Below are 12,396 nucleotides of genomic sequence, written 5' to 3'. Positions count from 1 at the left end.
AACAGTACCCGCTTCCTCTCCTCACTTGGAATGCATAGCTTCCACGGATTCTCATCCTCGTCGCAGATTACTGGCGGCGTGTGGCGATATAACTTGTTGTTGATTATCTTGAAGTCGGGGTATTTCGAGGGTTCCGCTAAAACTCGTTGCATCAATTTGGTCAACCATGGACATTGTGTTGTCGCGTAGATAGCTCGATGTAGCTCTTCTGCTCCTTGCATGGGCTGTCGCGACAGTGTGTCCGCGATGACGTTGTGTTTATCCTTCCGGTACTCGACCTCGTATGAGAATTGTTGCAGTTCAAGCGCCCACCGAGCGACACGACCTGTTGGATTCTCCATCGAGTTTAGACACTTGAGAACTTGGTGGTCGGTGGTGATTCTGAAGTGGTAACCCTCCACGTAGGGTCTGAATTTCCTGACGGCCCAAATTATGGCCAGGCACTCTTTTTCCGTGGCCGAGTAGTTGCCCTCTGCTCCACGTAACCGCCTGCTTGCGTATGCTATGATTCGTTCCATGCACTCCTGCTCTTGGGTTTAGGCGGCCCCTAACCCCACGTTGCTCGCATCCGTTTGGATGCTGAATTGCTGATTAAAAGCCGGGCACGCCAACACGAACGCTTCCGTTAGTTTCCGCTTCAGCTCGTCGAACGCCTTTTGCTGTTCCTTACCCCAGTTCCAGCGAGATTTCTTTTTCAGTAGCTGACTTAGCGGGTGGATTGTTTCCGTTTAGTCGGACACGAATCTCCGATACTATGATGCCGCGCCAAGGCAGCGGCGTAACTCTCGGATGTTGCTCGGGGGTTTGAGGTTTCTGATGGCCGCTATCTTTTCGGGGTCCGTGCTGATGCCGCTTGCGGTCACTAAGTGTCCCAGGTATTGCAATCCTTTCTGGAAGAACTTGCACTTGTCCCTGTTGACGGCGAGGTTCGCGCTTCGGAGGCGTTCAAACACCCTCTGCAGGTGTTGTTGGTGTTCACCGACACTTTTGCTTATGACGATTATGTCGTCCAGATAGGCGAAAGCAAAGGGGTCCATCTCGAGCCCAATGGCACGGTCGAGCGCACGTTGGAACGTTGCAGGTTCTGAGTGGAGGCCGAACGGCATGACTCGCCACTGGTACAGGCGCCGCCCTGGAACGGTGAATGCGGTATACTTCTTGATGTTGGGGTGGACGGGGATCTGCCAGTACCAGTTCTTCAGGTCAATCGTACTGATGCACTTTGCCTGGCGCAGTTTATCCAGGATGTGCTCTATTCGGGGGAGCGGGTACGCATCTGGGATCGATCGACTGTTTAACACCCTGTAGTCCATGCACAATCTCCACTCACAGTTCCGCTTGGGCACCCCCACGATCGGTGCGCTATAAGGGCTGTTGGAAGTCCATGCCCAGGGTGAGGTGGTCGACACTCCTTTTTACCACCAATAGCTCAAGGTCTACTGCGCTGTCGCCTATCTTCACCTCCACCGTTATCGTTCGTTGGCTGTTTTGGGACGTTCCATCTGCCATCTGGATTGAATAACACTTTGTATCAGCCCTTATTACGTAGGGGATGCATCCGGCGGCCACTTCACGGATGATGCTTCTCGTCGCCCCGGTGTCGATGACTCCTGTCGTGGGTAGACCTACTGCGGAGAGGGAGGCTACCAAGGTGCTACCGCTCATGCCCAGAACGTTTGGCGCCGCCAATGACGGTGGTTTCTCCCGGCCAAGAGTCTCCTTCGTCGTCATGCCTCTCGCCTGTGGGTGTTGTTCGGTGTATTGGCGGCAGCAGTTCTTTGTCAACACGCCCGGCCGCCACAATCCCAACAGAATAGCACACGCTGATTACGGCAATCGCGCGCCAGGTGGCCGGGCTGGGCACATCGCCGGCAGACATTTCTGCTGGCACCGCTGGGATTTATCGAGGTCGGAGCGTTCTCTCCTAGTGGGCGGGGTATTCCTGATGTTTCTCTCAAGAGTGGTGTCGTTGCTACTGTCGGTATATCTTCGAAGCGCTCTCCCAGGACTATCATCTCATTTAGGTGTCCCCGAAGAAAAGCTGATACTCCCTACGACTATTCCGCTCGATTCTGTCGAGCCTCTGTTGCTTCGTGTAATTAAGGTGCCGCATCAAGTCCTGCAGGCGTAGCGCGTAATCCCTAAATTTTCCGCCGACTCGTTGAAATGTCTGGCGCACCTGGTCGTCTAACCGCTCGAGGTATCGGGTGGGCAAGAAGAATTTGAGGAATGCCCTGTCTGCGGGTGACGTTTAGGCGGACGGACTTGTTGTTAATAAGGAAGCCAAACACTTCCTTACAGAATATATATTAAACAAAATACAACCATAGGAAGATAAATGATAAACTAATATGTTGTGTCTAATGAGCCGGCACCTCGTTGGATAGGAAAGATCTCTGTACCTTCTCTGAGTGAAAGAGTTTCGAACAGATTAAATAGTCATGTGCATACAATGATCATAAAGGGAGTGGGGAAATAGGACCCCTTAACCGACTCCGCGTCCTGCTGTTGTTGTGAAGTTGAATATGTTGAAACATCGGAAGGTACAAACGGGTGCACGGTTAGGATTTAGTGATGTATCAGCTGTATTAATCACACCGAATTAACTCGTCGACTAAAGCTTTGCTCCACATGTTTTGCCAACTTGAGCTAATGTTCCCAGTTGTCAGTACTCTACGCTGGTATTAGATGCAAATCGCTTGTTATATAGTGCCTGTGTTGTAGTACGCTTTCTTCCTATGGTGTGCGGTGTCCAAGTCATTAGCATTGGAACCCACTTCGCCGATTGTGCGTCCAGTATCATGGCGTATTTGTGTCTCAGTGCGTCAGTATCTGGGTTCCTGAGGCCGTCTTTGACGTTGAGAGGTGACTCTTGGATAACAATATAACCGAGGTTTTTCAGCTTGCTTGCTACATATGTGGCAACACTTTATGTCTGTCAATTCGAGCTCATGCTGTCCTGTGGCATGCGTGCACAATGTTGTACGTAGTTTCTGGCTGCTGGCATCCGGCTCGACGCATACGTTCTTGGTTGCGTCTTCCTCGGGTTGTTCGTGACTTCAATGGCAGGGCATTTATTTTAACGGGCATATCGTTTGTAAAATCTCTTCCTGAGAGCAGCCAGTAGACGCTGGGTATGCGCAAGCTCAATTAATCTAGAATTAACACACTTCACTCATCGCATTCTACTTTCCATTTCCTTTTATTTGAGACCCATGTCGACGATATTGTATTGAAAAAATTAATCCACTAAGTCGTGGGGTCCACCATATTTACTTTAGAATATACCATAGCGCATATTCACTTAAAAACGCAGAATTTGAAATGGTTCTGTTTGAAAACGTTTGAGAGATTGCTACGTCATATCAAGAAACTATTAAAAAAATCTTTATCCATACAAATAATGAGAATGAAAGAACAAGCAGTCAAACTGCTGCTAATTAACAACGTTGTTACTGTTATTGATAACAAAAAGACATAAATTCGTTAATACTTTCCTAGTTTGACTTTTGAACAATATGTCGGATCATCTATTTATTTTCTTGTCTCTGACCACCAGGTTATATGAGTCCTCTCATTCATAAGTACCTTTAGGATTAGTCCTTAATTTTGATAATACACGTGCAAGTGATAAAATAATGTAGAGGCTATTTCTACCCTACACTTGTAGTACAGTGTGTATTAAATTTGTGCGAAAATATGTAATCCCAGAAGAGCTCAAGATAGACCCATGCTTTATGATAATGATCGATTCAAAATCGTTTGCTAAATCGATCTAAGCAGGGCACCATTTTGGAAATATTTTAATCAAATTTGGTACGCAGACATCTATTGTAAACGGTTCGGATCGTCCACTTTTTCGACCGCTCCCCGCATAACGCCATATTTTGGAAAGTCGTTATACGGCATAAAATTTCAGTTCTCAAAATTTCTCGCCGAAGATGGCTAAGTAATAGTACTTCGGCATTCTAAACTAATGTGGAAACTTTGGATCGGTTGTATCGCTTTTTTAAACCCTCTCTCATATAACGAAAACTGACATTCATATGACGAAAAGGTTTAATTTTCAATGCTTCATGAAGAAAATCAGATCATTGATTAATAATTAAAGATAAAAAATTAACTATAGCAAATTTGGACCATTTTGTCTATTTTTTGGTTCCTATCCTAATAAGGAAATTTGAATCTTTAATTGATCTATATTTCTTACAAAAATAAGAAATGTATCAGACAATGTAGTGTATTGAATGGTTGAAAATAGGCATTTAGCATGTAATGGCACTCACTTGTGATCCAAAACATCTTAGGTCACTGCATTTTATCAAAATATATTGAAAATCACAACCCGTAAGTTGAACACAAAAATACATCGGCTGACATCAAATGGACACACGTTCTTAAATCAAAGGCAAGAGCTGTAGCGGGTTACGTACGTCAGATTAAATTTTATATGCTCTTAGCTTAACTTCGGTGGAGTAGAGTATAAAAATTGTTAAGGCATAATTAAAGATATGCTTTCATATTCTTGTTGCTAATAAAAACAAATAATAAACTGCAAAATGCAAGGCAACCGTAACAGTAGTGACCTAAGCAACTGAAATTTTTGTTTAATATAAAACTCATTTTAAAGGGTCACTCCCAAAGATACGATTCAACGACGTGTTTGATTTTGCTCATTGCATAGAAAATCATGTCCAATAATTATTATAACGAATTGTGGCATCTAACACAACACGAAATTGAATTACTATCTATATCCGATTATGAACGCCAAAATCAAGATGTTGAGGCAACCGTATCAGCTTTCGCCGCCATGAATATTGATTCAGATTTGGCTGCTGGCGATGCTAAAGATATCATGCAAGCGAGCACTTACGAATTTTATGTACGGTACATTTGTTTGGCTAATAAACTTGAAGATGTTTACGATAAAATTGTACAACCCCAGAAACGACAGCTGATACGTAGTCTGTTAGATGCTTGTCTAGGCAGGGTTATTGAATTAAAGCATGATCTGGTTAATATTGATGTTATGGAGTTTAGTTACAACGATCGCGTTATCGAAAGTTTAAAACTGACACCCCACGACACTGAGCTAAGGATACCACGCTATTTTTTACGTGAACGACGTAAGGATATCGAGCAACGTAAACAGACAATGCATGAAATTCAAATAAAGTTAGGTTGGTTGGAAGAAAATCCGACGATAGAGAAACTTACGGATCTGGAAGCTATACAATTAATTCAAAGGCATGAACGAGCACGACAAGGACGTTTAAGAGCCCATTTCATGAAAGAGATACGTATTTTGAAGGAGAAAAGCAAAAATGAGGAGAAAGATAAAAATCGAACTGAATCGAGTTTAATAGCAGCCATGAAAATACAGAAAATGTGGCGCGGCCACACGGCACGACGGACGACACGCCGCCGCAAATTGGACGAAATGATTTTAATTGGTATGGTACCACCGGCCACGTCAGAGCTAAAAGAGAGACAGGAGAAAATGGATCAACTGGAGAAGGTTCTCGCATTCAAAAATTTAAAAAAAAAGAGATAAACGAATATTAACAATTTATTTTAAACAGGTTTATGAACATCGTTATGTTAAGCAAGAAGCTTATCAAGAAAAATTATTGGCACGAACAGAATTGATACGTGAAGAAATCAAAAACAGACACGGACCCATCATGACTGAAGATATAGCCGATGATATACGTGGCTGGATAAAAGATTGTTATGACAAAACCGGTAAATTACCAGATATTCCTTCAGAAGACCAAGGTGGCTCTTTGCACATCTTTAGTAGGCCAGGTACGGAAAGCGAAGTAAGCCGCTCATCGGCTCGCTCTTCAAAGGAGTCACGTAAGACTAAAGAAAAAACCAAATCGCCGGCACGCAGTGGCGATTTGAATGTTAATGAAAATCAAGCGGAAACAGAAGGAGCTAATCTGCAACCAGCACCTTCCAATTGCATACTGGATATCAAAACTGAAATCGAAAGGTGGTAAAAGAGAACAGAGCGTACATTATGATAGATTAAAATTTCTATTGTTCTTTTTCGCTTTTCAAGATTCAATGAAATCTGGCGTGATAAAGATGAATCTGGTAATGTAGCGCAAGGGCCCTACGAAGATATGATTTATGCAGAAAAATATGAAGAAATCGAACTCGAATTTAGAAGACTGGTCGATGAAGCAATGAGACAAGAATTGGATTTGTTGCAGGTTAGTTAAAGAAAGTTTGCCCTAAAATATCAATACATTGCACCACAATAAAATCTTTCCACTCGGGACCACTTTTAAATGAAGCATAAGATAACGAGTAACACAGCTCTTGGTCGATGCCTTTATGTACTTTTCAGAAGTAATGTTGTCACATTCAAAAAAAAACTGTATGAATCTCTCGTACTCGTCATCACATTCAAAAAAAAACTGTATGAATCTCTCGTACTCGTCATCTTTTGCTTACCGAAATTATTTGTTTTATAGCTCTTCTTATTTTCACTGTAATACATTAAGTCTACCGGAATTTCCCGTCTGTGCCGGTTACGACAAAACTCAAAAAGCACGCCCATATTCATTTGACGTTATCTCTTGCTTTTATATATTGACCTAGCAAGTGAACTAGATGCTAGTAGTAATCAAGACGCGGCCGTGTATGCACGGCTATTAGGAACGTTCATCATACGAATAGTTGCATATTAAAACGAGTGCGAATTCCAACAAACAAGAAATGCTACAGTAGCCTGCATAAATTTCTTGAAAACATTTAATGAAAATGCGTGATGGGAGATGGCTCGAAAAAGTTCAAATAGGAGAAAGGTGAACCCTCTGAAAAGTCCGTTCGGCCGCCTTTAATCGACAACGATACTGTCAATATCATGTTAATTCAAAATTCTTTTTTACAACGACAAAATATTTTAGAAATGTGCCTTAAAATTGAATGAGTATTCAGAATCTGCTAAAAAATTTCCAAAACTGAAATTATTGACAAAATTCAGAGCTGACTCTGCAATTAAAATCTCTGGGCAGTTGGATAAAAGTTGGAAGGGTCCACGAACTTTAAAACCTTGCTTTCGAGAGAAACGCCCCTAGAACTATGCAAATTCAGTTTATTTTTCTCCCAATCCGCGATTCTTATCTGCAACGTATTGAATTTTTAGTGAACTTGAGAAATTTAAGTTTTTATAGTTTATATTTATATCATCATCTTAGCTTATTTTCTTATAATTCACTAGACGGCTGTAGGTAAAAAATCTAAGAAAAGTAATAAGAAAGCTAGAAGATCCGGGAAAAAAGGTAAAAAGAAGAAAGAAAAAGATTTAACACCCGATCGTACTACCGAATCTTTATACGAAGAACTGGTTACGAACGGTATAATACGTCAATATCCAGAAATACATTTGAGTGAATATTTAGGCGATAAAGCGACAACGGCGCGTAACGGTATGAATCCCTCGCCCGGTGATATACGTCAAATCCTTGTGGAATATTGTGTCTTGCCACTTGGTTCCGAACAAATACACAATTCTTGCCCGTTAATACGCTCCATCTTATTGACGGGACCAAAAGGTTCGGGTAAGAAGGCGTTACTGCACGCTATTTGTACTGAAGTCGGTGCCGTATTGTTCGATATAACTCCGGCCAATATCGTTGGCAAATATCCTGGAAAGTCCGGTTTAATTATGTTAATACATTTATTATTGAAAGTGTCGCGTTTACTGCAACCATCCGTTATTTACATGGGCGATGCTGAACGTCCATTTATGAAGAAAGTACCAAAAACAGATCGTACCGATCCGAAGCGTTTAAAAAAGGACTTACCTAAATTAATTAAAAACATTGCTGCCGAAGATCGTGTCTTATTCGTAGGCATTTCAAATTTGCCATGGGAAGCAGATCAAAAGCTATTGCAGCAAACTTTTAACCGTTTCATTTATATACCGCGACCAGATTATGGAGCTTTATCTCACGCTTGGACAACTATGATAAAGTAAAAGTTAATAGAAATCTCGCATGAGCGCTGTTCATTAATTTTTTTCTTGATTATTTAGTGAATATTCTGGCGGTTTATCTAATTTGGATTGCAGTGTAATGGCAAAAATATCGGATGGTTATACCATAGGTTCAGTCAATGCTTGCTTGAAAGAAGTCTTAAGCTGTAAACGGAGACTACAACTGCGATCACGGCCTTTAACTCATGCCGAACTAATAAATACTTTAAGGTAAATAAAATACAATAATACTATTGACATTGCATTTTTCGTTCGTGTCAGATTCATAGTTGCTTAAGCATGCCAATGTCGACCACCCAGAGACAATGTAAAACTGCGTTCTTGATATGACAAATTTTCTTTTTTAAGTCCTTTTACCTTCAGACTTCGTTCTCGATACATTTCGTTTTCATTTCATTTCCGATAACTCGCTTGCTGTCTTAATTAACGGTATGTTAGCTATATGTTGGTCTGTATTCTCACATGTTAGATGTGACGGAAAAAACAGGTGTCTGTTATGGCTAATGTCGTTCTCGTACCGCTGAACGGCACATTTTGTGGTTATAATATTCTTGTGTGTATGTCTCTTGAACCGTAGAAAATGTCAAATGATGCAACAAAAATTTCCGCTTCGTTTTACCTAGTGTAGGACCGGCACAAACATTGAAGTCGGATCGCATATGTTGTTAAGTCTTTCTACGTGAACATATCATTCCAGGGTAGACTTTGTCAAATTTATTCTTAGAATGAACACCAGAACGTAACCTCAAAAAAGCAAAAAAAAAAAGCAATTGTAAAAAAAGGTGCGTTTTTACAATGTAGCGAACGTCAAAAAATCATCTGAAACAGGATACGCCTTTCTTATTTGCGTTTTGTCTATTTCAAGTACACGAGATCCAGTGTATCGAGAGGAGGAAGAAGCGTTTGAGTCATGGTGGTCTAAAACGCCGTTGGGACGCCGTTACCAACGTTTACTGGAATTAGAGGAAGAGGCACGCTTGGAGGAGCAATTTCAAGCAGCCAAGCAAAATAATGATAAAAAGAACAATTAATAATTTTGAAAAATTAATTTTTAAGCTTAAAAGTAAACTCTTTATAACCGCTTTTACACTTTATATTCCGTATTTCGGTCTTAACGCATAAACAATCTTTTAAAGCTTTCACCAATTGAGGTAAATGACTTTCAATCAACTTCACTTGGTCACCTAAGCACCACAGAAAGCTAATATGGAAAGAAGGATCCTGAAAGCAGAAGAATTTGTCATTCTTTATTTGAAATAGTGGAAAGTACTTATTACCTTATAAAATGTATCAAGTTTAAAGTCAAGCATCACTCGATTAACATGGCTTAAAAGCTCCGTCATTTTCACCATATACAGATCCTCTATTTTAACAGCTAAAAATGTTCTTGAACGTTCAGAATTCGTGTAAACCATCAATTGATTTAAGGTTACTGAGAAACTGAAAGTTGAATATTGTGTTAGTAAATACAGTTAATTGGTATAATGCCTCATTGTCCCAACACAGTTTTATTTTGATGACTGAAAGTAAGAAAATATTCTATAATACTGGGACGAATTGTGAATCCCTATGTACATCAAGGTCTACCTGATGTATTTAAATTCGATAATGATTCATACCCATGGTTTGATCAATATTCGGATTGAATCCTAAAACCAACTGTAAATCTTTATGATGATGATATAGCACTACTCATATTTTTAATAGCAGCTAGTAGGCACTCAATAATCCACAATACATATTAATATTGCCATTTTATATATATATATATATATATATATATATACGTATACTATTCGTTGAACAATGGCAAAAAAACAATATCGTACGATCAGATCAGGTCCGCTAATAGGTTTAAAATAATAAAAATAAGGTTACTGACAATTTTGTGTTTGGTTAAGTTTATGTCGATTAGTGGTGAACGTAACTCGCATGCACATTATTCCGCTATGACGTGAGTATAAAATGCGGATAGCACTAAATCTTTTTTTTCTACTTCTTGACTTGATATTAGTTATATTTTGAAATGCAACCAATGAAATTGAAATAAGTAAATAAATATAACACGACGTCTATCTCAAGTCGTCCCATTTAGTGAATACATCCATTGTTTCTAATTGTATAGAAATGGTATACTTTTGAAAACACATATTATACATACATACTTATATGAACGTTGAAGCTAAACCGCCATTTGTTATTTCAAGCCGTTGTTTCATGTATTACAAATATAAAGAATCCCTTTTAGTATCGTTATATTACAATTATAAAAAGGGCTACATTAACTTAATCGTAATGTAACTAAAAATGCCAGCCACGCTCTTTTAGCTCTATTGTTTTTAAGAGCAGTTCTTTTAAGACCTCTAAACTAAAAATACTTCTTTGTACTCGTATTTTCTCAAAAATATACCATTTATTTTTTTCAAAGCAATGTCTAAAGAATAATGCACTTTTTCACGCAATTAATCTCACAGTTGAACAAGTAAGAAAATTATATTTGGTCCTGACCCAACACCATGATCCCAAAAAAAAAGAAAAGAACTAAATTGTGATATTCTACAATATTGGACAGGCGGGTCTGATTTTTTCTATTTTCAGAATAAAAGTGCAAGTTTGCATGTTGTATATGTTCATACATGTATATGTATTATGCATGCATTATGTTGTATATGTAGTTTATGAGTAATAAAGAAAAACACAGAAAGCAAAGATGCTCACAGTCTTTGTTGCATAAGCGTTGGGTGCATTTCAAATTTGAAACTGGCCAAAAATGTTGGAGTTTTTGAAGCTTTTTCCTGCGCATTATAAAGATATTGAAGAAAAAAGTGATAATTTTATACCCTGGATAGACATGGCCAATTTTACTCCCCTTTTGTACAAGCACTCCAGCATTGCTCACAGAACATACGTTCAAACTTTTATAAATTTGTCTACCGTAGTGTATAAGTAAAGAGCAAAAAACCAATTTTTAGTCCTTTTGAAAAATAGAGTTGTGCTCACTTTACATAGTGCTTACATAGTAGCGTGCCCTTCGACCAGTTTTTTTCTTTTTCGTCTTTTTTTCAATACCATTTGCGTGCACGAACTTGTTTCTACCATGTTTGAAGACGATTGCTTCATTTTTGAGGCCAGACGAATGTTTACAACAGGCATTATAGAGACGGACAGAATGACAATCTAACAAGCGAACATGCGTAAGTCGATTAAAAATTTGATGCTAATCGAAGATACGTACAAGGTGTAATGTCTCCGAAGCTTTCTTCTGGGCGCTGCAATCATTTTGACAAATGAATGTACTCCTCGTCACCTGAAGTCAGTTGAAATCATATTGTAAGAATTTCTTATTTCCAAAAATTCGCACAAATGTTGAAAAAACTGAAGTCAATAGGTTCAAAAGTTTCAAAGATATTAAGAAAAATTCGAACTTTGCTAATGTGTTTGAAGAAGTATAAGAGTGATAACCGCTTGCGGGATTGTCTACTCACTGCCTATTTGTAATCAAAGAATGGAGAAACATTTAGAGATTTTTCCCGCTACGATAATTTAATATAATTAAATTGAATGGGCTTGTTCTCACTCGGCTCTTATGATAGCAACGATGAAAATCCGCAATTTAAGATTGAAATTTCGGAAGGAAATTCAGAACTTTCGCAAAAAAAAAATAGAAAGAAAACATGATTTTAAGATTGAAGCCATAAGAATAATAAATTTTGGTATTATTTTACATAGGCAACGTAAATATTTTTTACAGCTGCCACCTTTGGAGCCGCTAACATTTTAATCATTGTTTTTTCACACCAACAATATACGATTATCTTATTTATCAGTAATTCAAGGTAGTAATAAATTAACTTTCACTACTTACCTTTGGCAATTTTGGATGGCGCCTTCCAAACATTCAACAAACGCATCAATTAAATGATATTGCAAAACAATAGTTTTGCTTAAACTTATGTGAAATTCGGTGGAACTTTTAATTTCGATCAATTTGCTAATTTGTGCTGAACAAGATTCTTGCAAATCTTCAAGAAGATCATCGCTGATAGGCACAAAGATATAAGTAGCCCAATTTCCGCGCTCATGTTTAAAACTTCTTACGCGTCCTTCGTGCAAAGAAGGCTCATCAATAACTTCAACAGAAGCTTTACTTTCACCCAATAACGTAGTAGCCTGGGGAAGATTTTTACTAAATAATATTAATAATATTTTGATTACACATTAAGGTATAGGAAAATGAAAGACCTACCGGTTTATATTGCTAATAATGGATTTATTGCAGTTCGCAGTATCTTCCAAATTTTCTTCACTTTCGGACGCTGAGGAATTACTGTAACAAACCAAAGACATTTTATTTACATCACAAGAAAAATTGATAAATAAAT

The 12,396-nt window shown here is 38.9% G+C and overlaps 2 protein-coding genes across 2 annotated transcripts; one reads left to right on the top strand and one right to left on the bottom strand.

The window, feature by feature from the left end:
- Positions 1 to 1,407: 1,407 nt before the first annotated feature.
- Positions 1,408 to 9,059, top strand: LOC119642786 (dynein regulatory complex protein 11). The gene is made up of 6 exons (XM_038042057.1): positions 1,408 to 5,521; positions 5,586 to 6,001; positions 6,071 to 6,224; positions 7,238 to 7,992; positions 8,054 to 8,224; positions 8,880 to 9,059. The coding sequence occupies exons 1-6, from the start codon at positions 4,691 to 4,693 to the stop codon at positions 9,043 to 9,045; spliced, it is 2,493 nt and encodes an 830-aa protein (XP_037897985.1). The 5' UTR covers positions 1,408 to 4,690; the 3' UTR covers positions 9,046 to 9,059.
- LOC119642785 (U6 snRNA phosphodiesterase) lies at positions 8,978 to 12,366 on the bottom strand. Its single transcript, XM_038042056.1, has 4 exons — positions 12,261 to 12,366; positions 11,880 to 12,200; positions 9,292 to 9,454; positions 8,978 to 9,235 (listed from the first exon to the last, which is right to left on the bottom strand). The coding sequence occupies exons 1-4, from the start codon at positions 12,359 to 12,361 to the stop codon at positions 9,059 to 9,061; spliced, it is 762 nt and encodes a 253-aa protein (XP_037897984.1). The 5' UTR covers positions 12,362 to 12,366; the 3' UTR covers positions 8,978 to 9,058.
- Positions 12,367 to 12,396: the final 30 nt, after the last annotated feature.

This window comes from Glossina fuscipes, unplaced genomic scaffold, assembly GCF_014805625.2.
Source record: "Glossina fuscipes isolate IAEA_lab_2018 unplaced genomic scaffold, Yale_Gfus_2 257, whole genome shotgun sequence".
Classification (NCBI taxonomy): domain Eukaryota; kingdom Metazoa; phylum Arthropoda; class Insecta; order Diptera; family Glossinidae; genus Glossina; species Glossina fuscipes.
The sequence above is the reverse complement of the archived record's forward strand: the minus strand, read 5'-3'. Positions and strand labels throughout refer to the sequence as shown.

Excerpts from the sequence above, each read along its gene's own strand:
- LOC119642786 (XM_038042057.1), top strand. The coding sequence starts at position 4,691 with ATGTCCAATAATTATTATAACGAATTGTGGCATCTAACACAACACGAA. Across the intron at positions 7,993-8,053 it reads GCTTGGACAACTATGATAAA|TGAATATTCTGGCGGTTTAT; the intron begins GTAAAAGTTAAT and ends TTGATTATTTAG. Across the intron at positions 8,225-8,879 it reads GAACTAATAAATACTTTAAG|TACACGAGATCCAGTGTATC; the intron begins GTAAATAAAATA and ends GTCTATTTCAAG.
- LOC119642785 (XM_038042056.1), bottom strand. The coding sequence starts at position 12,361 with ATGTCTTTGGTTTGTTACAGTAATTCCTCAGCGTCCGAAAGTGAAGAA. Across the intron at positions 12,201-12,260 it reads ATTATTAGCAATATAAACCG|TAAAAATCTTCCCCAGGCTA; the intron begins GTAGGTCTTTCA and ends AATATTATTTAG. Across the intron at positions 9,236-9,291 it reads AACTTGATACATTTTATAAG|GATCCTTCTTTCCATATTAG; the intron begins GTAATAAGTACT and ends TTCTGCTTTCAG.